The 26,794-nt window shown below is 36.7% G+C and overlaps 2 protein-coding genes across 20 annotated transcripts in view; one reads left to right on the forward strand and one right to left on the reverse strand.

Moving 5' to 3' along the window:
* Window positions 1-79: 79 nt before the first annotated feature.
* Window positions 80-5,301, reverse strand: LOC106173810 (uncharacterized). 2 transcript variants are annotated; one of them, XM_087016678.1, is made up of 8 exons: window positions 5,122-5,301; window positions 4,126-4,264; window positions 3,558-3,714; window positions 3,175-3,268; window positions 2,662-2,742; window positions 2,314-2,405; window positions 1,946-2,050; window positions 80-1,487 (listed from the first exon to the last, which is right to left on the reverse strand). In XM_087016678.1, the coding sequence occupies exons 1-8, from the start codon at window positions 5,231-5,233 to the stop codon at window positions 1,359-1,361; spliced, it is 909 nt and encodes a 302-aa protein (XP_086872804.1). In that variant the 5' UTR covers window positions 5,234-5,301; the 3' UTR covers window positions 80-1,358. The 2 variants fall into 2 exon arrangements, with proteins under 2 accessions (XP_086872804.1, XP_086872805.1); XM_087016679.1 differs by lacking the exon at window positions 2,662-2,742.
* The window catches only part of LOC106173715 (uncharacterized), a 94,207-nt gene continuing 72,666 nt past the window's right edge, over window positions 5,254-26,794 (forward strand). For 15 of the 18 annotated variants that reach the window (XM_087016646.1, XM_087016651.1, XM_087016652.1 and 12 more), the window contains exons 1-2: window positions 5,254-5,354; window positions 26,554-26,643. The gene's annotated coding sequence lies outside the window, so the exon portion shown is untranslated. Of the gene's footprint in view, window positions 5,355-24,976; window positions 25,130-26,553; window positions 26,644-26,794 lie in introns of those variants that run through there. The other 3 variants (XM_087016649.1, XM_087016659.1, XM_087016647.1) reach the window with 2 other exon arrangements.

Consider the following 26,794-nt stretch of genomic DNA (forward strand, 5'->3'; position numbering starts at 1 on the left):
CTGAACATGTAGCCACCGTCGTAATCAAAACCATTGTTACCGTGCATTTTTCACTGTAAATGCAAGTGCCTTAGCCTCAAATTTTCTGATGGGATTAATAGCATTTAATGGAGGTCAAGCTCAAAAAGCAGCTTAATTGAACCTTTTGCTCAATTTCCACGGTAACAATAGTGGTGGAGATTCTGCTGTAAAATGAAATGCAAAATTATATCAAAATTGGAAAAAGAAAAACATTTTGTGCACTGTCGTTATTTTCTTTGTCTGTACTTTAAACAGCTTTGCATTTACAGCATAATCTCTATTAATATTGTTTTGTATTGTAAGAAAGATTGAGCCCCTTATATTCTATTTTGACCTGACAATAAATGCATTTTTTACGGGATAAAAGAATTTATTTTCAGTTTCTTTACTCAATTAATTCACAAGATTACATTATAGCAAATCCTGGCATATAGCTGATCATAGCTTTAAATTCTTATACATCAGGCACAGACAGCTGTGCTGTGACTTATCCAAACTGATTACATATTCGTAATGTAATGTGTACAAGGATGTACCATCAAGTTATCATACAGCATCGGTCAACCTTGAACCAAAATCCTGGTTCCTTTTATGTAATGTTAGGTCAGCTGTGGAACCAGTATCTTTGGTACCTTACTGTCATGTTACCATACACCAACGGTCAGCTGTAAACCAGTATCTTTGGTGCCTTACTGTCATGTTACCATACATCACAGGTCAGCTGTGATTCAGTATCTTTGGTGCCTTACTGTCATGTTACCATACATCACAGGTCAGCTGTAAACCAGTATCTTTGGTGCCTTACTGTCATGTTACCATACACCAACGGTCAGCTGTAAACCAGTATCTTTGGTGCCTTACTGTCATGTTACCATACACCAACGGTCAGCTGTGATTCAGTATCTTTGGTGCCTTATTGTCATGTTACCATACATCACAGGTCAGCTGTAAACCAGTATCTTTGGTGCCTTATTGTCATGTTACCATACATCACAGGTCAGCTGTAAACCAGTATCTTTGGTGCCTTATTGTCATGTTACCATACATCACAGGTCAGCTGTAAACTAAAACCTTTGGTGCCTTACTGCCATGTTACCATAAAGCATAACTTAGCTGTAAATCAGTATCTTTGGTGCCTTACTGTCATGTTACCATACATCACAGGTCAGCTGTAAACCAGTATCTTTGGTGCCTTACTGTCATGTTACCATACATCACAGTACAGCTGTGAACCAGTATCTTTGGTGCCTTACTGTCATGTTACCATACATCATAGTACAGCTGTGAACCAGTTTCCTTGCTGCCTTAATTACTGTCATGTTACCATACAGAATACGTCAGCTGTGAACCAGTATCTTGGGGTCTTCACAATCATGTTGCCACACAGCATAAGCAAATCCATTATAAGATGAACTTCCATTATGCCCTCCGGAGATTTTAACAGTGCTACCTGCTCCTATTTCACCCTGAAATGAAAATGGCATTCTCACTCAAATCCCATACCTTCCCCAACATTTCTCATTTTCATTGTCCACACCTTGTCCTTCATGTACAATATTTGCCATCTGTTTACCTTCCTCTCTGTCAAACAGATCCAACATAGCTGAAAGGGGCATTTCCCAACCCTGCAACCAACTATCTATCTTTCTCTGGTCAAAAATGAAAGTCTGCTGTCAAGTTTATATGCAATTTGGGCACTGCAGAAAGTAACTGTTTGTGAAAGTTTTTTTTTTATTACATGACGTGTCGGATGCACATTTTCTAGGCATATGTTTTTATTTTGTCAATATGATACAGGCAGTCTTCAATTACAAATTTCACAAAATCTATGATACTAACTTCCGTTTGACAAAAATCCTGTACAAAATCATGGCAATGCATAAATTGAAAAAAAAAAACTAAATCACGGCAATTTAAGTTTCACCTGCATATTCATGGCTATGAGGCCTATTTCTAATGGTGGATCTTCCCCAAGTCTCTCTACCATCTCTGCTACAACACTGGAACAGCATTCTGAGGGAGACAGTCCCTAAAAAATCCACACAGTCATACACTCGTTTCCAAGTAAAATGTTTTAGCATGACACAAAATGCAGCCTATCAATTACAAGAGATAACTGACTTTTACTAAAGAAGAATGAAAACCATTTAACCTAATAATTAGAGCACTGTCATCATTATCGTCATTCTACATATTTGAAACCGAAAGACAACACTACCAGTGATGAGTATAAGAGAATATAAATAAATTCACTCAGACTATATCTGTATTTAAGTTGGGGTGAAACTGTACCTGTTTCATGAGTTGTACAACATGGAAGCTAGGGCAGAATCTCATGATCTTATCTCCATCCCCAGTGGCACAGGCAGCTCCTGCTTTATCATCTGAAATACAATGTATATTTAAAGGCATACAATGCACGTTTCACTACCATGAAACAACTGACTAATGACACTTTTTCAGTTCACAAGAGAAATCTCTGCATTGTTCCTGGAAAGCAGAACATTACTTGTATTTTTATGAAAGAAACTGCACCTCATCATGCCACTTGGTCAAACACATGATAGATCATTAACTTTGAATGAATACACAACCATAAATGTACATATCTTAGGTGATCTAATGCCCATTTACATGCACCTGCATAGAGCCCTGCTCCTGGTAAGGGACTGTCACCAACTCTTCCCACAGCCTTAAAAGGAGCACCACTAGATGACACACCTTAGGGACATAGGAAAAGAGAACATGCTCTAATGTTAAATTTTGAAAGAGGGCAATATATGCCCTTAAAAGAGATAAAGATAGCTTTTAACCCTAAATGATGTACTTGAAATAAAAAAAAAAGTCAATAAACAAGAACCCACTCAAGCCAAAACAAAATCAAAGTTTACTCACATCATCAGCATGTCACATTCAAGCCGCTGAGATGTTCATTATAGCACTGTCGATGTTAGAATTTTGTCAATGTCATAACAACCATGATGCCAAAAACCACCACAATTAATATCATAGAAAATTAAAATAACACAGAAATACCACAACCATCAAAATGCCATAGCCACAATGTTACAACCATAGCATCATCTCAACCACCACAACCATTAAAATGCCACAGCTACAACAATACCACAACTAAACCAATGCAAATCCTACCTACTGCAATCTGCCCATGCCTATCCAGAGCAATGACACCCAATGTATCATGTTTATCAAACAGGCTCTCATAGTGTACTCTATGAGAGAATTTCTAAAAATAAAATAATAAAAAAGAAAGTACAAAAATCAATAATAAAAAGGCATATTCAATACAGGAATTTGAAATTCCAAGTTGCTGAAAATCAATTTTATCAAGTTTACACCAAATATCTATCATAAGTGATAAAATGTGTAGTTTATATAAACGTGCACAATGCATATTTAATAAATAAATAATGCACTGTGTTACAGAAGTCTTGTATAGTTGTCATCAGCTGTGTATTGTGCAAGATACTATAAATATATTGTGCTAATGTGATTGAGATAAGCCACATATTTACTTCATACTCTTCCCTTCCCTGAGCTGTCAGTAGCTGATCATTAGTCTGAGTGGTGAAGCCACACTTCTTAGCAAACTCGAGGGCACCCTGTCCCACTAGTAGGCTGTGTGGCGACCCCTGCATCACTCTCCGAGCCACTGAGATGGGGGTAGAGATCCTGAAATAAAGAAAAGTATAATTTCTTAATTATGGTTATTAAAAGGGGTTAATTTTCTCTGCACAATGAAATGCCTCCATTCTCAACTTAATTTGTGCTTAACGTCTTTGCTTGTACAAATGTCTTTTTAAAAGTTTAGGTACTACCAATGGCTCACTAGGCTGAATACTCCCTCTGCAACAGACAGTTCTTAGTAGTGGTCTCCTTCAGAAACTAAAGGCCATCAGTTGGGATGTCATAGCCACGAGCGAACTTTTCAATGTTACTTAAAAGTGGCATTTTCATTAGTGTTTAGGTACAGGTTTTCACTGTATCAATGTTTCTTTTTTTTCTAAAAAAAATATCAGAAATGCTTTAATAAAGTATGACATCATATGACATCCACGATAAAATAAAAATCTCATTAGGTACCCCTCGAGAGCAGCCACGCCCCCATACTGTAGTGAACTGCCCTCCATGAGAGCAGCATCCAGCTGTAGTGTTCCTGCAGCATTGGGCATACCTCCCTTCCCCACTAGGTACCGTCCATAGGCTGGGTCATCTTCCAGGACTGAAACAGGGGAAAAGGCAATTACATATATTAACACGTAATTGTGAACAGAAGATGACAGGCTAGCCTCACTATCTTAGGGTGTATTCCCAGAGCTGTTAGATCGATCTATCTCTGCAGGGAGTCTCACTAGATTAGTGTCAGATAATCCGGCTTAAATGTCCATCCTGCCTACTTCAAGCTGTAAGGGGGTAATTAACTTTCCTGCCCGCTCGGCTAACAGCTATTTAGCGAGAACCCCCAGGGAGTTAGGTCGATCTACAGTAGATCGATCTAAACTCTGGGAATGGGGTCTTAGAAAATAGTGTCCTAACGGAAAGGAACAAATATAAAGAAACACATTGGGAAAGGACATGTTTTTGTGTAAGTGACAGATAATTATTATATATATATATATATATATATATATATATATATATATATATATATATATATAATTATCTGTCACTTACACATATATATATAAAAGAAAAGGAATATGTTTTCCTTCGAAAGCGCACACTATTCATTTATCTCTTATTAACTGTATATTTTATTTGTCAGACATAACAAAAATGTGATACATGGGTAAAATGAAAAATTACAAAATCTAAATTAAATATAATCTTTTAATTCACCCTGGCCAACAAATAGCACTATCAACATTATATCAAACCAAGTCATAAATGATTTGCGACGATGACGATCTTCCCGGTGTGAATTGTTTTGTCGGCAAAATATATTTTTATGCTACGGGCTACAGCAGACGATTTTTAGTGACCGGCAGTACACAGATTTCCCAGCGGCAAATCCGCCTGTTCACATACGACCGATACGTTTCATAAGTCAAAACCCGTTAACCTTTCGATAGAACTTACTCCTTATAGATTTCTCTACGGCATCTAGACAAGAATCACCAGTTTGCAGGAGATTTTTGCAAATTTTTACCGCGTCTATCCCAAATGCCCATGTCGCTGCACAGGCTGCCATCAGCAAAAAATGATGACGTAGTGCACTACAGGATATGACGTACTTCACAATACACGAGAAGACGGAGACAACATTGAGCGAGGGAAATTTAGAAGTTCCTGAGATTTTTTACAGATCATAGGTAAGAGGAAACATGTTTTTATACAAATTTACATAGTTACTGTAAATGATTATTTAAAGGCGTTACATGACATAAGGGGAATCAAAGTGTTCCCGGTTTTGTGTCGTTAGCACTAAAATTTCGTAGGACCACTCGTCAGTGTTGATACATGTACATGTACTACCGTAGACGACACTGCAGCAAGTAAACAGGTTTTGCTTCAGCCGCAAGCTATACGATAATTAAGTTTTAAAATCGCGATAAAAATGATGTCACGTTGTAGAATAAGAACTTGATAGCATAGACCGTCTTCTCCGTGTTGTATTCACTTGTTTTGATACATTGCAAGGCTTAGTTTTAGAGGTTTTCTGAAGTTGGGAAATATGTATGGTTTTTAAAAAAGTTTTCCCTGTCCGAACTTAGTATCAGTGGCACATTTGAAATATTGTGGTTTTATTTGGTCAGCATAGCTAAATGAAATTCACTTGGCCAGATTAAATCTTGGCTATCTGCTTTCAGTTTCAATAGATAAGCAGTACAAGAAGAATAATGCTCAGGAGTAAATTAAAAATTATAAGTGTAGAAAATCTTTAAATACTCTTTTGTGCCAGCACTTTCATTCGTCTACATGCTGAATCAGAGAAATTTTTTCTATTCCTGTTAAGTTTTACACAAACTGGCTATAAAATGTTAACTATCTCAGTTATATTCCAATAAGATACCCCAGGTGTATTACCACCCAAGCAGTTGTTGATATATATACTCTGAAATCAGAATACCCCCATTAAAGCAAGCAACCGTTCTCCGAGAGAAATCCAGTTTACCTTGACCTAGTGAAGTATGTAGGTGGGCCTTAATAATGCATACCTGTGTAAACCAGGTAGCCCTCATGAAAAAGTCCTATAGGATCCTATAAGATCCTATAGGAAATTGGCCCAATTTCCTATAGGATCCTATAGGATCTTATAGGATCCTATAGGACTTTTTCGTAAGGTAGGGGTTATAAAGTTTAGGGAAATTACTGTACAGATAATTTGTCACATGTTTATTTTATTTCGCATTTTAAAAAGAAAACGAGCTAACGGAGCTGATGGAGCAAGAATAATATAATGTACTAAAAGACATGTTTAGTTTGTTTTTTTCTAGTGAATTTTTAAAAAGGATACTGTCATTATTCTAGTAGTATGTATACTTATTGTTTTCTTGTGGTTTTGTTTTGTAGAAAAAAAAATGAGGCATTTCCTGATCTTTATCAGCAGTAATACTTGTATCCCCACTTCAAGATATTTTTGTAAAACAACATCAAACACTGAACTGTATTATACTGACCAAACCACAAACTAAAAAATAAATGTAATGAGATTAACCAAAATAATAGAACTTAGTAGACTGTAACCACTGTTGAAGATATATCTAGTTAGGTTGAAAATGTAAGGTGTTGTTGCACTTCTACTGATATTTTATTGGGAAATAAACCCCCAAAATTGTGCAATCCTGTTTAGGGGTATATTGGGAGTCCATTATTCTGTGGGTGTATATGTTCCTGTGGAGAGAAAAGAATTACAGAGCATGACTGCCAAGTCCTGGTATATCAACTTTCAAGGTGTGTATGTGTGAATAATCCATGAATAAAACCTGGCCTTTAAGCATTCCATCTAACACTAAGAGGCAGTGCTGGCCCATCATCCATGTATACATACATCTACATGGTTATATGGAATGGAAATTAATTCAGCCCTCTTAATTCATTTAATTAATAGCTGTGTGTGTACTTAGATAATTGAGTCATTCAGTATAGCTAATAAAAGGGGAAATGAAAGGCTTTAGATGCAGCAGTTGTGTGGTCTTGTGAATGGAAATAAAAGAAATAAAGGTCAGTTTATTCAGAAATATTTGTCTTGTGCATTTGTAACATGTTTCGATGGACTTAATAGTTGGAATGAGGCATTTGTTTCATTTTAGTGGAGGTAGAGGGGGTCGTTGGCACGAATAGACAGTTGACTATCAGGAGAGAAGGCTTCTCTTAGCCAGATTGCACCATGTTGAATATGTGAACAGTGAATATGACAAATTTTCCATTTTTGTCAATTATCACCAAGTAAAAATCACTTTGGTATTTGAGGGAAAATTGATATGCAAGCATAAGACTAGCTATCTATAAGTAGGATCTGAGTAAAAATCACTCTGCATGTCCATGGCAACAAAGAAGATAAATCGTAACATCACACACACACACACACACACACACAAACACACACACACAAATGCATACATTTATGCATACACACACAAGCAAACATGCACAAACAAACACACATGCACACAAATGCATGTGCATGCATGCATTCACATAAACACGCATACACACCCACTGCAGTCTTTTACCCTGGTCTGACCAGTCTACAAACTTTAAATGGAACCTTGCATGCAGACCTGCAATATTTATATCTGAGAGATAAGAACAAAGTGAAGATGACGGTTGCTAACAACAGTATTTTAGAAAAGATAGTCATCAGATAACGAGCTATGGGGAGAGAATTAAGAATAAATTTGGTAACTAGTACTCTGATGAGGCACCAGAGATGCTAACTGAAACAAGGAGGCTATTTTTGTAGGAAGCACTTAGAGACCAGATTGTATTGTATTCAGATGTTTTTTTTTTTTTTTTTTTGTTAACTTGGATCAAAGAAATGGGTTAATTTGATTTAAAGCTTTTTGACATCCACCTATCTTTCAATTCATTTCTGTTAACTCTCTTTCTCTTTTTATTTTCTCAACGTGTTTTTTCCCTTTCCTCTTCATTCTGATTGACCTTTCTGAACATGTCCTTCCCCCTCTCCCAGAGTCCTGCCTCTTATAAGTTTTTTTTTTTGTATAAATTTAAAGATAAATTGTACAGCAAGCTTTTCTCAGTGATGTTTTTATGCAGTTTTATTCTTGACATTATTTACCTTGAAACTATATATATATATATAAATCTGGCAAGTTGTTTATCATTGTTTTACTTCTATCAGCTGGACTCGGTGAATCATTGTATTATGATAATATCAAGGCATATTTTGACAGATGGCTTGCATGCTATGTTCTACAGGTTTGCTATATTCCAACAAACAAAATGAACCCATTTGGATCATGCCCAGATGATGATCAGAAAAGGGATTCGAGGACGGTAAAGTCATTGTGAAAGAAAGGCCAGATTGAATAAGAAGCATGCTGGAACTTTCTTAGGAAAATCTTGGAAATTAAAAAGTTGATCAGGTAAAAAGAACTTATAAATTGTAAAGTGTGAGTTAGATTTTACATATTTGTTAGGTTACAATAGTACATGGGTAGTCTTGTTTAGGTGAATGTGAAATGTATTTAGAGGTGATTAAGATAGCTTTGTATTTTGTACAGATATTTTCGTACAAATTTCTAAATCTTGTAATTAAACCAGAAATAATCCTACCCAGTATAAGTGAACTGCAGTTGGAGCAACCATGGCCTTCTTTTTATTTAGCAAAAAGACTGATTTTTCACTAAAATCATGATTATTGATATATTGAAACAAATAGTCAGACATTTCTCATTTTCTTTTGCCAAGGAAATTATTTTTGACTTGCTGAAACAAAATATATAATGGGAAAATACCATGAATTTACAAAGCTAAATACTCAATATAGGTAATAGGCATTGACTGTACAAGTATAATGTACAAATGCATAACCATTGCTACAGACAGTCATCAAATTTGCATTAACATGTATGAAGTAGGCGGACATCATCCATCACCATGTTGACAACGAACAGAACCAAGGTACATGTACATTAGTATATTCTTTCTATTATGTTACTATTTCTAAAACCAAAGGTCAGTCTAGGTCACAGGATCCAAAGTTTCACTGATAACTAATTGTTCTGTAATTGTGGTCATAAGGCTATGTCCGCAGGGGACACACAGAGGGTGACAAGCTGACGGCCCTCCAGAGAGTGAGTGACAACTCTTGCTGAGCTTAATCTTGTGTATGGCTAAGGGGCGAATAGCTGCCCTGTCTGGTTAGGTACTCCGGAACGCCATTTCAGGTAAAGCTGATGACAGCTCTTTTGAGGCTCAATGTTGTGTATAGCCAGTGGGCAAAGAGCTGTACTGACTGGTTAGGTACTTGGGAACATCATAACTGAAGAGTAACACCCCATTTCCATAGATTAGATCGACCTACTTTAGAGCGATCTAACTCCCTGGGGGTTCACGCTAAATAGCTGTCAGCCGGGCGGACACGAAAGTTAATTACCCCCTTACAGCTTGTAGTAGGCGGGACGTACACTTAAGTCAGATTATCTGAAAGTAATTTAGTGAGACTCCCCGCGGGGATAGATCGATCTAAAATCTATGGGAATAGAGCCTAAGTGACAGCCCTTGTTAATGTTGTATATATTATAGCCCACAGTCAAAGACCCCTTTCCCATCTCTAGATCGATCTAGCAGGCTCGATCCATATCTGATGGGTTTCTCGCTGAGTTACGTTCAGCTTAATATAAGCTACTCTGAGGACTAGCATGCCTGCTGAAGGAGGTTATTTTAAAACTATCATTTAGTTAAAACTATCATTTTTGCAGCTTCAGTAAGCGTTCCAGACAACTTAGCCATTTAAGCTGAATGTTATTTGGGGAGAATCCCCTCGGGTCGATCCTGCTAGATCGATCTAGGTATGGGAATGTGGTCAAAGAGTTATCTTTACCAGTTGGAGTAGCTTGGGACACAATTTATTAAGAGGTAGTGGGAAGCTTTTTTTAACCAATCAAGATATAGGCGAGGCATAAGGACATAACCTGGTTGTAAACTTAAAGGGACTTAATGGATTGGCAATGCCCTGACTGGGTAAATCAGGGCTTGTTGTACTGGAATTGCTGGCATTAAGGTGCTCTAAATGGGCAAATATGTTGTTTAATGAGCTATTAAGAAGAAAATATCACCTGCAAACAGTGGGAATTGAATAGAGAAAACGCATAGAAATGTATGTGTTCCAAGGGTGGAGTTTGTTTCCTTGATGCTCCTTGGTGTAGATGTGTCTATTTCAAGGCAACTGCTGGCTACTCGAGTATATACCAGTAATGGGATGTAACTTCTGTATGGAAGCAGCGTTCAGTATTGTCTGACAAGTTAAACCCTAAGTTTGAACTTTTACTAGAAAGCAACCCATATTAATATCATATGATTGTTAGTACTAGAGTCAGTCCTAGCACAACCCCAGGGGAAGGGGGGGGTCCTGATGTGGGCAGTGTCAGGTCACACCCAGCACTGAGTTCAATAAAACTGTCCAAAGTCTCACTCCAGGAAGTTGTACATATATATATATTCTGTGTTCTGGAGTCGGGCAAGACTAGAAATTAAGTGTATATTTGTGTGTGTGTGTGTGTGTGTGTGTGTGTGTGTGTGGGGGGGGGGGGGGGGGGGGGGGGGGACAGGTTTCATGTATCACAACATTGGCTCCTCAGCATGACCCAGACATTTTGTTACATTCATACATCTTCCTGGAGTGGAAGTATTTCTTTAGTTGATCCATTATTGGATGGGTGGCACCTCTGTGGCTTTTGCTCAGATGACATTTAGATGTACACCTGATGGCTGGTGGTTTCATCATTATACAGACTAGACAACATCTGTGGTTGGGCCTTAATGAGGGGAGGATACCTGTAAACCACTATTCAAGGCGAGTCTTAGGCCTCATTCAGAACAGTGGACTAACTAGTCCGAGGGTCAAATATGGCCCACCCACTTGAAAACTGCCCCACGGGGAATCTATTCAGTGCCTATGAGTGGATTAGAAGGCAAACTTTGTAGTGGGTGGCCATACTTGACCCTCGGACTAGTTAGTCCACTGTTCTGAATGCGACCTTAGACCGCATTCACAACGAGTTGAGCCAGGCTTTACAAATCCTGGGGACTAAATATGGCGGACGTACATGAAAGAAAAACCGCCTAATCTTTTAATAGTCTCTCCGCCTCTCACACGCCTCTGCATGCGTCGTCCCTGCGGGGGTACAGTAATTAAAGTTCGGCTCCATTGGGACGACACATGGCGTTTAGGCGTTTTTTCTTTCATGTACGTCCGCCATATTTAGTCCCCAGGATTTGTAAAGCCTGGCTCAACTCGTTGTGAATGCGATCTAAGTTAGAGATGTTTTGCCAAAATAAGTCCTCCATAAGACAAGTAAACTGGGCTGAGAGCTGGCAAGGGCTTGGTCCGGTTTCAAAAGAGACATTTTAATTAAATGCTGAAAAGCCTAAAAATTACTAGTAGACTTAATTTTTAGACAGAGATGTTAGTTAGTAGTAGTCCAATAGAATTAAATATTGCAGCTGAAGGTTTAGACCTCTTTTTCTGGCTTACATTATTTTGTGAAAAGGATTCATAGGGTCTTGTTTTCTAACATGAGACTAGATTGTGTTTAGGAAGCAGTGTCTAAGTTGATTTCAGCAGCACTTGGGTTGTCTGTTGGCTCAAAACAAGAAATGTGCAATCAGTTTTGTAGTCTGCTGGAGTTAGGTTATAGTTCTCATTACTGTCAGACATTAACTAATATAGGCTTTGTAAAATCCATTTGCTAAACTAGTTTAATTTGGTTACTACCGTTAGTGAATTATTGTGGTAAAAATTGCAAATTTTAATTTTAAAAAAGACTTGATTTTGTTTGGGTAATGTATTCACTATCTCTAGACTGCTACGGACATAAAACTCCAGTCAAATGTTATGGAAACAAGTTAGCCATGAGGTGTCATTGTAAACCAGAATGTCATAACTTGATATATTAAAGACACCATCTGCTGCAATATTGCCCTGTAGTAGTAGGAAGAGGCCTAACTTTTAACTTGATGTAAAGCTGTGCGCATGGCCTGGACACCAGAGGTATTAATTAGCCGATGACCCCTGCTTCATGTATTCAGTGTCCAGTGAGGGACAGTGAAAGATGACCGATGACTTGAGACAGGTTTCCACAGGTACTAGTAGATACAGCAGGTAAATAAGGTAAGTCTTGAGATTTGTCAGTGCAATACATCGTGCACAGATTATGGTATATGATAGAGACTTGGAGAGCATGCCAGGCTAGTCCATAGTCTATAGATTTTGTGGATGTTTTTTTTTTTTTTTTTTTTATGAATATAAAGATATCCCTTACTAGTAGGTTGTTACTGGGACGAAGAAGGATTGCTATGCTGGATGTTTCATGGTAAATGCCATGTTTGTTATCTTTTCATGAAAGGATTTGAAATTGTAGGTTATTTACACTGATTTGACAAAAACAAATGTCCCATGCATAAAACCTTGTCTGACATTAGTGAATGTATATATATATTGCCTTGCATGACAAGCAATTTATGGTAAAAGCTAAAAAAAATCGGGAAAAAAAAATCACTAATAGTCCCCAAAACAATGTTTTGTTGGTAAAAAAGTTCTCAAAAGTGAATTGGCTTTCTCTCAAAAGGTACATTATTGTGAATAACTGAAAATGTTCAATCTTTTAAACGTAAAATAATAATATGTGTGAGGTGTGCAGAAATTTCCAGTAATTACCATACCACCAGACAAATAGAAGTTTAATGACTAAGGGGCCTCAGTTACAGCTATCTCAGGCACTATTTCCAATGAAAAAAGAACATTTAATCTACAGGATGTTTGTTGTTGGAATGAGAAAGTACTATTCATGTGAAGTTGTCATTATGTCAACTTTTACTGTTACAGACATTCCCCTTGTACATTTATCAATGTCAGTTTTAACAGTTTTCAAAAAGTGTACAGGTATCTCAAAATCTGTAATAATTGTACCACCAGCGTTAGCGCTGGCGGTACACATGGTTTCGGTCCCGTCCGGATCGTTCCGCCGGCTCCGCCGGCTCCGCCGGCTCCGTTGGCTCCGCCGGCTCCGCCGGACGGCTACCGTTACCGCTTCTCCTCCTAGACGGTAAGGGCCCCCGTACCCATCTCATGGATTTAGGTCACCTATAATCTCAACTCGTTCCACGTAAAATTTGGGCTTTGTCGGTATTGGGGTCTGGGTGTGGCACTCATTGCAATGCACCCTTGTCTAAAAATGGCAAAATTAAATGCTAATTATCTACCCTACGGAAGGAGTTATGGGAAAAATTTCTATAGACGGCTTTCCAAAAGTCATATGTGTAGATTTCAAATATACCCTTGGATTTGACCTTTGACCTTTACTTCAAGGTCAAATGGGCCAAAATTTTCAAAAAAATGAAATTTTTTACGAAAAAAATTTTTTTTGCCCTGTTATTCAGACACCACACAGACTTAACCAATAATATTATTGGAAGGTGTTACCCTTCAGGTCATCTTTCATCTCCATGAATTTGGGGTCAATCGGTGCATTTTCACGGGAGTAGCGGCCATAAGATACCGAAACTGAAAACTGTCTCTAATTCGGGAACCGTTAATGCTAGAGACCCATTCTTTTTTGCATTTTGTAGAGCATGTAAAGCCCAACACTGGAGGTGGTCTCGGTTTTTTTGTATTCCATACGGTTTTCGAGTTACGCTGTATCAAAAAGTACATATTGGTGGTAAAAGCAAAATGTGCAGTACGGTAATGGATAATAAATTTTGAACTCTGGATAAATAAAACATAAGGCTTGGCAAAGCAGACAACTTGTGTTCAAAAATGACATTATTTCATCAAATTTGAACTTCTGAAACATCAGAGCACCTCCTATTTCAAGAATTTTGACCAAAATGACATTTTCTTTATTTTAATTAATTTTTTCTGTACGAAATTTAAGGCACATTATGGTAACTCCAAAATTATAACATTTAGTCCCTTATATCTCCAAAACTGGCAGAGATAGGTCCATAGTTACTATTGAAGTTGAATAGGAAGTCATATACTGGCAATCTTACTATGACCTTGAAAGTGACCTTTGACCTACTTTTCACCATGAACTGATCTTTGCAAAAATTTTTTCCCTTTTATCTCCAAAACTGGCAGAGATAGGTCCATAGTTACTATTGAAGTTGAATAGGAAGTCATATACTGGCAATCTTACTATGACCTTGAAAGTGACCTTTGACCTACTTTTCACCATGAACTGAACTTTGCAAATTTTTCTTCCCTTTTATCTCCAAAACTGGCAGAGATAGGTCCATAGTTACTATTGAACTTGAATAGGAAGTCATATACTGGCAATCTAAATGTGACCTTAAAATTGACCTTTGACCTACTTTTCACCATAAACTGAACTTTGCAAAATTTGCTTCCCTTTTATCTCCAAAACTGGCAGAGATAGGTCCATAGTTACTATTGAACTTGAATAGGAAGTCATATACTGGCAATCTAAATGTGACCTTAAAATTGATCTTTGACCTACTTTACACCATGAACTGAATTTTGCAAATTTTGCTTTCCTTTTATCTCCAAAACTGGCTGAGATAGGTCCGTAGTTACTATTGAACTTGAATAGGAAGTCATATACTGGCAATCTAAATGTGACCTTAAAATTGACCTTTGACCTACTTTACACCATGAACTGAATTTTGCAAATTTTGCTTTCCTTTTATCTCCAAAACTGGCTGAGATAGGTCTGTAGTTACTATTGAACTTGAATAGGAAGTCATATACTGGCAATCTAAATGTGACCTTGAAATTGACCTTTGACCTACTTTTCACCATGAACTGAATTTTGCAAATTTTGCTTTCCTTTTATCTCCAAAACTGGCTGAGGTAGGTCCATAGTTACTATTGAAGTTGAATAGGAAGTCATATACTGGCAATCTAAGTGTGACCTTGAAATTGACCTTTGACCTACTTTTCACCATGAACTGAACTTTGCAAATTTTGCTTTCCTTTTATCTCCAAAACTGGCAGAGATAGGTCCATAGTTACTATTGAACTTGAAAAGGAAGTCATATACTGGCAATCTAAATGTGACCTTAAAATTGACCTTTGACCTACTTTACACATAAACTGAATTTTGCAAATTTTGCTTTCCTTGTATCTCCAAAACTGGCTGAGATAGGTCCGTAGTTACTATTGAACTTGAATAGGAAGTCATATACTGGCAATCTAAATGTGACCTTAAAATTGACCTTTGACCTACTTTACACATAAACTGAATTTTGCAAATTTTGCTTCCCTTTTATCTCCAAAACTGGCAGAGATAGGTCCATAGTTACTATTGAACTTGAATAGGAAGTCATATACTGGCAATCTAAATGTGACCTTGAAATTGACCTTTGACCTACTTTTCACCATGAACTGAATTTTGCAAATTTTGCTTCCCTTTTATCTCCAAAACTGGCTGAGATAGGTCCATAGTTACTATTGAAGTTGAATAGGAAGTCATATACTGGCAATCTAAATGTGACCTTGAAATTGACCTTTGACCTACTTTTCACCATGAACTGAACTTTGCAAATTTTGCTTTCCTTTTATCTCCAAAACTGGCAGAGATAGGTCCATAGTTACTATTGAACTTGAAAAGGAAGTCATATACTGGCAATCTAAATGTGACCTTGAAATTGACCTTTGACCTACTTTTCACCATGAACTGAATTTTGCAAATTTTGCTTCCCTTTTATCTCCAAAACTGGCTGAGATAGGTCCATAGTTACTATTGAAGTTGAATAGGAAGTCATATACTGGCAATCTAAATGTGACCTTGAAATTGACCTTTGACCTACTTTTCACCATGAACTGAACTTTGCAAATTTTGCTTTCCTTTTATCTCCAAAACTGGCAGAGATAGGTCCATAGTTACTATTGAACTTGAAAAGGAAGTCATATACTGGCAATCTAAATGTGACCTTAAAATTGACCTTTGACCTACTTTACACCATAAACTGAATTTTGCAAATTTTGCTTTCCTTGTATCTCCAAAACTGGCTGAGATAGGTCCATAGTTACTATTGAACTTGAATAGGAAGTCATATACTGGCATTATAAATGTGACATTAAAATTGACCTTTGTCCTACTTTTCACCATAAACTGAACTTTGCAAATTTTGCTTCCCTTTTATCTCCAAAACTGGCAGAGATAGGTCCATAGTTACTATTGAACTTGAATAGAAAGTCATATACTGGCAATCTAAATGTGACCTTGAAATTGACCTTTGACCTACTTTTTATCATGAACTGAACTCTGCTAATTTCTTTCTCTTTTAACTTCAAACTTGACAGAGATAGGTCCATAGTTACTCTTGAACTTGAATAGGAAGTCATATACTGGCAATTTACTGTGACCTTGAAATTGACCCTTGACCTACCTTACGAAGAACTTAAATTTGATTGTACCATATATATTTTTGCAATAGTTTAAAAATTCTTGTTGATTGCATTTTTACAGCTTGTCAAGCACAAAACTGGTGGCTGTGTCCCTTATTTTGTGTATGTGGGGGTCTATACGAATGCGCTTGCTCCAGCTGGTGGTACAATATTCGGAGGCGGTATCGCCTCTCTGATCCTCTAGTTTCCAACATGTCTTTTTTATTTTAACTATTCTGGCATTATAAATATAACACTCATCTTTATAACTATTATTATTATCCTACTATCGGTATCTGCTTTGAACAGTTACAATAACAAAATGCCAGGTTAGTCCCTGTGCAGAGTTACCCAACCATCCGAGGTAGAGGAAGGGGAGAGAAAGCAAGATGCACAGTCCATATCTTCCACATCTTATACAATCAAAAAACACATCTTTACATCCGCTACAAGTGTCATAACCTGTCAGCCTTGGAAGTTTTAGGTATGTTGCAGTCTTTTCAGTAACCTGATATGACAATCACCATGTCTTCACGCTGCTATATTCTGTTATCTTGTCATCAGGGTTTGAGTTGGGAAGACAACCTTTGATGTCATCCAGCAGTGCCAGGTTGTAGATAATATCATTGAGGAGGTGTGACAGAGCTTGACATGAGGCAGATGACATCTGTCAACTCTCCACTGACTGTGACGACCCTGTTAGGAGTAACTTCTAGACCTTTTTTTTTTTTTTTTTTTTTTTTTTTGTGTGTGTCATTCTCTGGGCTCTCTTGCTGGTGATGATATCATTAAGAACATAAAAAAAAATTATGCTCATAAATATACTGTAGATGAAATTCAACTTCTTTAAATCACAAGAATATACGCATGGATGAGTAAATGTAATTTTCTAAATACAAGATTATTGTCTGTACACAAAATTTCTTCTGTTTGGAGGTATAAAAATATAAAAGAATTACAGTATATAATCTTTATAAAACTTCTTCTGTGAAACAAAATATTGATGACATAACAAAACACTTTTATCAGTGACTCAGGACCTATTTTGATCCTTACAACTGCAGTTTTTATGCAATTTGTCACAATTAAAGTGTCGTTTATTTAAAGTTCACTAAATGATCATCCATGCAGCATGCTGATCGAGAAAAAAATTCTAGCTTACATGGTATGATATTCTTAGAGGTCAGACAGATATAAATAAGTCATACTCATAGTCCAGACATGAAGGTGTCAAATCTACATAATTTCCACATTGTTGGGTATTACTCTGCCTCAATCTATTCATTAGTTAAACAGATGAGGTTGCATTAATTACTTGTGAATGATTACCAAGTGGTAATGTCTTAATGCATTGGACAGTGAATCCATATGGTGTACAGTACTAGTATTGTTTTCTTTTGCCCTGTTAGTATTTAATTTTGGATTGATATAGATTATTTCAGACCCTGTTTTTGCTTTAAAAGTGTTAATTTTGAGGTTCTTAGCGGTGGTGTGTATTAGTTAAATATTATGTTACATTTATAATTCTGCACTAGGATACTGTTAAAGATGTGATTGAAAAGTATTTGACTTAAGGATTATTTGTAGAATATTTCTAAATTTTGGCAGTTAAGCTTAAATTCACTTTGAAGTAGTAGTAATAATCAGAAGCACTGCCAGCTCCAAAGAGTTTATAACCTGGAAGACTGTTTTACAGGGCAAGTAACAATTACTCTCTCAACTTTGAAGTCAGTGCAAAACCCCCCCCCCCCCCCCCAGGGAAGGTCACATGGGACTTGATAACAAACATCAAAGGGGTACCTGCTAGACTAGAATATAATTGGTAGCCTAGGGATGGGTCAGAGCTAGACTTGTGAAACAATTAAAATGACATTGATTATAGTTATATATGGGACTGTATCCAGTTGGTTTTGGGGCTGCTCCATGTTTATGATGTTAAAATGGCACAGTCCCAGCTGTAAATTACTGTCATGGGAAATGGGCAAGGTAGTGAATAGAGTCTCTCGGCTCATGTTCTTACTGAGACAAGCTATCTAGGCTCCGTATGCTCCAATGATACAGATCTTTTAAAATAAAAAGGCTGTCCAAAATTGAAACAGGAAGTCCAAAAAGACAAATGGACAGGTGCTGTGACCAATGTCTTGTATAGTCCCATACAAAGCGTAAACCAGCTCAGTAAACCAGCTCAGCGCTCCTTTGTACTGTGACAGTAGTGGCTTCCAGAGTGCAGCCGATTTATCACTGCATATAATCACAGTGTCGCGCTATTTGGTTCAGAGACGACAACAACACACTCGACATGATGGATACATGTGTTGTCTGGAGATTGTACAACACCTTTAATTACTCCTCTTACAATGTTTTCTGTGTTATACATGATATATGATAGGCAGTGTGTTGTAGGGGTATTGATTTGGTTGTCACTGTTTAAAATCACTTTTGTTTTATTTGTTTAGAATGGTTGTCTATTTATTCAGCTTCTTTTGTGTTTTTGTCCTAGACTAAGATACATGTATACTAGACTCTTTAAGATAAATGCAAAGAAGAGAACATTTGTCAGTACAGTGACCACCTTGTAGATGTATTGCTTGGGATCTTAATCAGTTCTTTCATCAGTTTTGGCACTTGTTTCATCTTTGGTTTCTCTTTAGTTTTTAAAATACACACACGCACAACAAAGTCTATCTTGACTGGGAATTCAACTATAATTCAACTGTCCAATTTCATTGCTTACTTTAAAATCTAAAATTCTTCAGCTCTATCACTTCACATGTAGAGAAATTTGCAAAGTAATTTGCTGAGAAACTTCCCCCACGGTACATACAGCTTGAAGGCAATAGATGGATGCAGTAGTTGAGGTATATAAACTTGGACACATTGTTCTCTTTAGTTACTGTGCCGAGAGTAGGATTTTAAAAATTTTAATACTTCATATTTGGTTTTGGGAATTGTTATACCAAGATAGGCAATACATGTACTAAATGTTATGTTAGTGAAAGCCTAAAATGTTAATAGTAGGTTCTAATAATGTGATAAAAGGTAATTTTTTAAACAGTTAAATACAGTTTGAGCTTATGAATAGAGGACACTATAATTCAACTGAGGACACTTTACATTTAATGAGGTGAGTTTTTTAAAGTTTGAAAAGGAATATATGCTGCTCTGCTTTTTTGGTGAACTGGAAAGTTTACATTCAGTTAAAAAACACAAGCTCAGGATTTTTTAAAGTTGACTGGTGCATTAACTGTTACAAAAAGGAAAATTAACTCAGTACATAAAATCTCTACAGGAATTATTAAGGTTTTGAAATAATAAGCCCATGATTATGGTTCAGCCAAGTTCAGTTTAGATTAAAGATATAATCTAAATTAGTTTGCTATTTTTGATGTCGTACTGGGGCATAGGATCAGGTGAAAATTAAGTGTACCTTTGATCTGGGACTGATTAAGTTTCACAGTTTATAAGATTTGATCCAATAAAGATTGGAATGTTTCTTGTAAATGCAGTTACTTTTTTCAAAGAATATAATATATTAGATTATGGCTATTAACCCTAGGTCAGGAAGGAAGGATATTACTTTTGTGTTTTACCAACACCATTTTAACGCCAGGCCTCTGAAGACCAAATACTAGTAGTTTTTATTAATAGAAAATAAGAATACATTTCATTAACAATAAAACTGAAGCATAAGGTAGTGTTGAAACAACATTTCATGGAAAACATGATATGGCAAGTAAGAATTAAAATATTTTAACAGATCAGAGGTTTCATGTAGACAATAAGATACTGAGTCAGATGGTTGACAATATATATATATATATATATTTTTTTTTTTATTTCACTGTTTAATGCACTTTCTAGTGTACCTTGTTCTCAGTTTATTTTGTATACTAGTAACGGCTGAACCATAGGTAAAGCTTATTAAAGATAGAATAAAGAAGACATCAACCTTGGGACGTAATAAGAGTAGACTGAGGGGTGATGATGTCATAGAACAGGTGAGAGGTATTGTAATCGAGGAGTTAAGTAGATCGCAAGGTGAGCTGGTGTCAAAGATCATGCTAGGGGCTGCAAAAATAAGATAACTGAGTATGAGCTGAGGCCTTGTCTGCTGCAGTCTCAGATCATTATGACTTTCTGAGACTGGGTCTATTTTATGAATTCTTACAACTTTATTAGGGGCTGAGATTATGACATTGGGTTGAGATCATAGTTGGATCTACTACCATACTGTTCTGTGTGATCTGGCAAATTTTGCTTCGATTGTTTATGACTGGTTCAACATTCACATGATAGTGCTTATGAGTAAGTTCAGTAAATTAAACAGTGCTTGGTCTATTGAATACGTTGATTTATAAGGACCATTAGACTGTAACAAGAATTCTAATGAAAGAATAGTAGTGCCTTTCCAGTTCTTCTGTATCTTAGGCTGTTACTGGCTGAAGCAAACATATATAGTATGGCAAAAATTTTGGAGCACCCTGTAAATTTACCTGGCATAGGTACCACAGAGTTCACAGACCTGTGAAGATGCACTTTACTCTCCTGGGATATGATGAGGGGTTTCTTAATAATTATTTCCAAGTAAGCTGTATTCCAGCAGGGAGCTGGTCTTGTAATACTGCTTGGTATAGAAGAGATTATGTCAGTTTCCAAGTGGGATTACATTTATTAGGTACCAGGAGAAGACAAGTAATGTACTTCAGCGATCATATATCTTGCAGAATTCAAACAAGTAGGTAATATAGTTAGGAAGAGATATTTGGGGAATGATGTTTGATGTTCAAAGTATCACAGCCACTGTTGGAAACATGGTAGTTTTTGGTGTTCTTCAGGAAAGGAAGTCAAAATATTTGCCTTTAGTATAATTATTTTCGCCTCGTGTTTTAATCTTTTTAAGTTGTGTTAATAAGGGTGGAATTGTCAAAAATGTTTTATGGAAGATTTTTAAAAAGTGGGAAATGGGGGGGGGATACATGGAGGAAAGTTCTGTTTTCACTACTGTGTTTATGTACTGTATGTGTGTGCATGTGCATGCATGTGCACGTACGTGTGAAATGCTTTGAGGAGAAGAAGAGGGGAGGGGGCTTACTTCAACTTAAAGATACACATGAACCTTTTAAGAACTGTCTGGCAGAATGTGAAAGTTCATTGCACTTCAGATTTTTTTGTAAGTTAGTGATCAATAAGATGTCTCAGGGGGTACAGTGTAATTTACTGCCTTAAAAACCTTTTACATGTATGTAAGCAGAAAAAATTGAGGTTATCTCATGTATGGATGAGTTAGAAGAGCATATTCTATTCTACAAAACCTCTGTGACCCATTACCAGCAGTTTTTAACATATTCTGTAGTTTGTCGTTAGTTCTCAATGTTGTGTTTCTAATAGCAAATTGTTCAAATGGCATATATTAGTATAGACCTGTAGTCAGTCTCTCTCTCTCTCTCTCTCTCTCTCTCTCTCTCTCTCTCTCAGTGCATGTTCCCTACATGTATTTACAAATATTGTTGATATAACCTTTGGTTTAATAAATGTTTACAAGCAAACATAAATTGCTTGTGTCTTGGTTTATACTGCAAAAAATTAGTTCTAGATAAAATGTTTCAGTTTGGGAAATCAGAAGTTGGACCCTAAGTTCTGAAATTTTGGCAAAAAGAAATTGTTCAATCATTCGTGGTTTTCCTTTTAATTAATTCACTGCAAATCAAAGTTAAGTTTAAAGCTAAAAGTCCTTATTTCACCAATCTCCTTAAAAAGAACAAAAGCACAATCGATATTACTGGAGATATTCATATATATATATATATATATATATATATATATATATATATATATATATATATATATATATATATATATATATATATAACCAATAGCAGTTTGTACAGATGCATCAACTTAGAGCTGACCAGCATAAAAGGTTCAGTGTCTGTTTATTTTTGGTACATATCTGTAAGTGTGGGATGGTGGGGGTGATTAAGGCTGCTCAGATTACACGCTTCAGAAATGTGTTCCTCTGTGGACCCTGCTGGGGACCAGTAGAACCTCTTGCACAGCTCCAAGGAGAGCCTCTTACACAGCCCCAAAGGTCATGCTCAGATTCAAACACTGTAACAGCCTGATCGATCCAAGTCTAGAGCAGATTCCCACTACAGTGTTTTCTATGTAATCGGCTTGTCTGACACCCCTCTTTGAGAACAAAGAACCCTTTTTATGTACAGACACAGATGTGTCTGTACATATTGCCATCACCTGCGTCTGTCGTCGCCGATGGCGATGGCGATGGCGATGCCGATGCCGATGCCGGCGCCGTGCACTTTCCTTGTAAACACGATAAGTGGAGGGCAGTTTTACTTTTTGGCTTTATATTTACAGAGCTGATGAATATTCATAAAACGCAGGTCAAGTTCGAAAATCAGTATGATCGGGCCATTATTGTAGAAGTTATGCTGTTTTTTCACTTTTCAGCATATTTTTCACATTTCCTCAGATTCAATTCTTAGGCATGTTAACAGTCTCATTATTAAACTAATAAGATACATAAAAGTGTTTGTTTGACATTTCCTGCATCTTTACAACATTGTTAGTTGATTTTGTAAAAAAGATGGTAAACTTGTTATCATGTATTGTGTAATAAAGTTTCAAAAATAGAAAAAAACTCATATCATTGCAGTTTGTCAGATTCAATCATTCACTATGTTCAGAATCTCAGAATGGAAGAAATTGGACATTTAACACTGCTCTGTTGATATTTTTCCCATCTCATCAATTTTCTTAGATGATCATATAAAAATGGCAGTTAACTGTTAATTTTGTTTTATGTTAAAAATTGTTAAAAATGGAAAAAAAAAACATTTCAGAACAGTGCTGTCTTGTTTACATTTTGGCATTTTCAAGTTGTGACTTTGAAGTTCCATGGGCCTGAAGACCTTTGCTAGTCACATTTTCTGAACATCCATGATACTAATATTTTATTATTAAAAATTGATGGTCATTATGCTGTTAAACATTATGTAATATTGCATCAAAATTTGAAAAAAACCTATTTTGGGCACTGTTCCCATGATGACCATTTAAGAAAAACCATGTCAATTACTGTTCTTAAACAGTACAGTAAATATATATAGATGTGTCTGTACATATTGACATCACCTGTGTCTGTCGTCGCCGTCATCGCCGGCGCTGTGCACTTTCATTGTTAGCACGATAAGTGGAAGGCAGTTTTACTTTTGGGCTTTATATTTACAGAGCTGATGAATATTCATAAAACACAGGTCAAGTTCAAAAATCAGCATGATCGGGCCTTTATTGTAGAAGTTATGCTTTTTTTTTTCACTTTTCAGCATATATGCAACACTGTAAACACATTTCAAGAAAAACCGATAGGCTTGTTGTCATGAAACTCACAGGAGTAATTGATCTTACTAAAACGCAAGTCAAGTTCGAAATCGGCATGCAGCCTGAGTTGGAAAAGCAGTCTAATTGGCTTCTTTTTCTGGAAGTTATACATGTTCAAAGTGTGAACTTGAACTCCCATGGGCCTGAAGCCTTATGCTTGTTACACATTTTACTTACATTGGTATTACCTGTTGAGCATAATTAAAATTTGATGTTAAATTTGCAGTTTAACATAATGTACTTTTGCATCAGAATTGACATTAGCCTATTTTGTGCATAGTTATTTCCTGCTTTTTGTCTGTACATTTGACAGCTTTGCTGCCTTGTTGTTAATTACCCTCAAGCAACTTACTAGTAAAGAGACGTGTCAGACATTTAAGCCAATTGCAATGGCACTAAGGAAGATCCATTGCGGAGTAGGATCGATCCAGCTAATGCTATAGGTTTATCTGAATGCTCCCTAAGAGAGCCTATAATCTGCTCTGGTTACATGCTTCAGAAATGCGTTACTGTGGGGACCCAGCAGGGACCCAAGGGAGCCTCTTGCACAGCAAAGATGCTAGATTCAGGTTTGGTTGAATAGCAAGTTGTATTATTATTTCTATGAGATTATTTCAAGTAGCTGTGATGGCTGGATTGATAGATGGATGGGGAGAGAAGAAATGAAAAATGGCGAGAAGTTGAGGATGGATGGTTGGATAGAGACATTTCCACTGGTAGACCCAGGCAGGCAGACTGACTGACATAGGCAATTTACAGATACCCCCATCAAGAAAACAGCACTAAAATTATGATTACATATATTAACAAAACATCCAGTATGAGCCAAAATGCCAAGGTTATTTACACTGATGTATGACATTATTGTGACAAGTTTGCACAGACAACTAATAACATGTAGCTGGCACAGCACAGTGTATTGTGACTCTGGACCAAGTTGTCACATTATCCAATATCTGTTTGCTCTGAAAACTCAGTCAACATTCACTGAACAATAGACTTAAAGTATGTTGGTGTTGGTGGAACATGACTCCGGATGTGTATGTGTATACACCAGTGGCCACTAATAGTTGATATTATATACCCTGGTGGTCACTAACTGTACTTGGGTGTCAAGGAGGAGAGTTTGGTGCAGTGTTGGGTGGACAGGTAAGGCTGGGACAGTTTTGGAACTATTTTGGGAGTGATTGGTTTTTCCTTTAAGGCAGTGAGCTAGGTATAGTGTTAGTGTAGTCATATTGTCCAAGCAGTAATGCAATGGCATGACAGACCCAGTTGTAATAGGCATATTGTCCAGGCAGGGAAGCAGTTACATGACAAGCCTAGTTGTAATGGACACATGTCCTTGTAGTGGCATGACAGTATAAATAGTTGTAGTAGGCACATTGTCCAGGCATTAGGTGGCGACTAGTACTAGAACATATGACATGTCAAGTTATAATGGGCATATTGTTCAGGTGGTAAGGCACTGACATGACAGGCATAGTTGTAACAGGCTTATTTTGCAGGCAGTAAGGCATTGGCATTTTAGGCATAGTTGTAAGTGTATTGTCCAGGTAGTTAACTAATGGCCTTGTTGTAATGGGCATATTGTCCAGGCAGTAATGTAGTGACATAAAAGGCTTAGGCTTTGTTCACATGCAATGTCTATTTTCTAAATTCTATTTTCTATTCGCGCTATCTTATGATCACGGTCTGTGCCCTGAATATCCCGCCGCGTAATTACCGGCAGCGCGAGCCAGTTACTTATAGTAACTTATAGTAACTGGCTCGCGCTGCCAGTAATTACGCGGCGGGATATTCAGGGCACAGACGGTGATCACAACACATGCCGCGAATAGAAAATAGAATTTAGAAAATAGACATTGCATGTGAACGAAGCCTAAGTTGTAGCAGGCATGTTGTCCAGGCAGTAAGACAATAGCAGGCAGTGCAATATCTGTATGGAATATGTGCCTGGTTTCTAATAGAAATAAATATTTTAGACCAGTACTTAGGTCTGTAAATTGAGCTGAAGTAGACCAAATAATCTAAGGTAAATTTGTGCAACTGGCCCCTGATGGCTGTAGCAGTACTCTTAGTGAATGTTGCCGTGGCAATTGCATTAGATGTGAGGAAGGCAGGAATCTGTTAGCAGTATTTGAATTTCTACTTATGGTGCAGCTTAACAAAATAACAATTTAAGCCTCAGATTAAGTACTTGTATAAAAACTACTAGAAGAAAAGAGAGATTTTGCCAAGTTTCATTTATTGCCAAGGTTTTAACAAATTAAATTACGGATATTATGGTGTAAATGTTAGAGATAAGACTGTCATATGATATGAGATATTTTTTTAATTGACAGCTTCCTGTTATGTATATGTGACATTCGAATAACGAAAAAAAGTTAAATCAAAAGTACATAAACAGGAAATGTTGTTTTAAATTTATTTAGAACTTTCAATTTATGAGGAAGTCTTAACTAAGTCGTTGAACAAAAGCATGATTGTTCGTTGCATTTTTATTAAGGAAAAAAAGATTTGATGCATTTAAAAAGCAGAAAAATATACATACTACATTTTTTTCATTTTAGGAAAAGTGTAGTGGCAGAAAACCGAAGAATTTTCACAGCCATTCATATTCATTCCTTATCTCATATTCCTGCTTGCTTCAAGTTTTTCAAGTAAGTAAAAAAAATATTGTATTCAGTATAATGAAAAAGTATCATGCCTGCCTGGTCTCTCTTATCCATTTATGTTACTTTATTAAGTTCGTTTGTTATACTAAAAGTTTTCCAAAGAATTGCTAAGTCGATTGAAATTGAAAATAGATAC

This window comes from Lingula anatina, chromosome 7, assembly GCF_051362555.1.
Source record: "Lingula anatina isolate TDL-2025a chromosome 7, LinAna3.0, whole genome shotgun sequence".
Lineage (NCBI taxonomy): Eukaryota > Metazoa > Brachiopoda > Lingulata > Lingulida > Lingulidae > Lingula > Lingula anatina.

Coding starts and splice junctions, on each gene's coding strand:
- LOC106173810 (XM_087016678.1), bottom strand. CDS start 5,233: ATGGCAGCCTGTGCAGCGACATGGGCATTTGGGATAGACGCGGTAAAA. Junction 3,715..4,125: donor GGCGTGGCTGCTCTCGAGGG/GTACCTAATGAG, acceptor TCTTTATTTCAG/GATCTCTACCCCCATCTCAG. Junction 1,488..1,945: donor TCATAGCCATGAATATGCAG/GTGAAACTTAAA, acceptor TTTTCATTTCAG/GGTGAAATAGGAGCAGGTAG.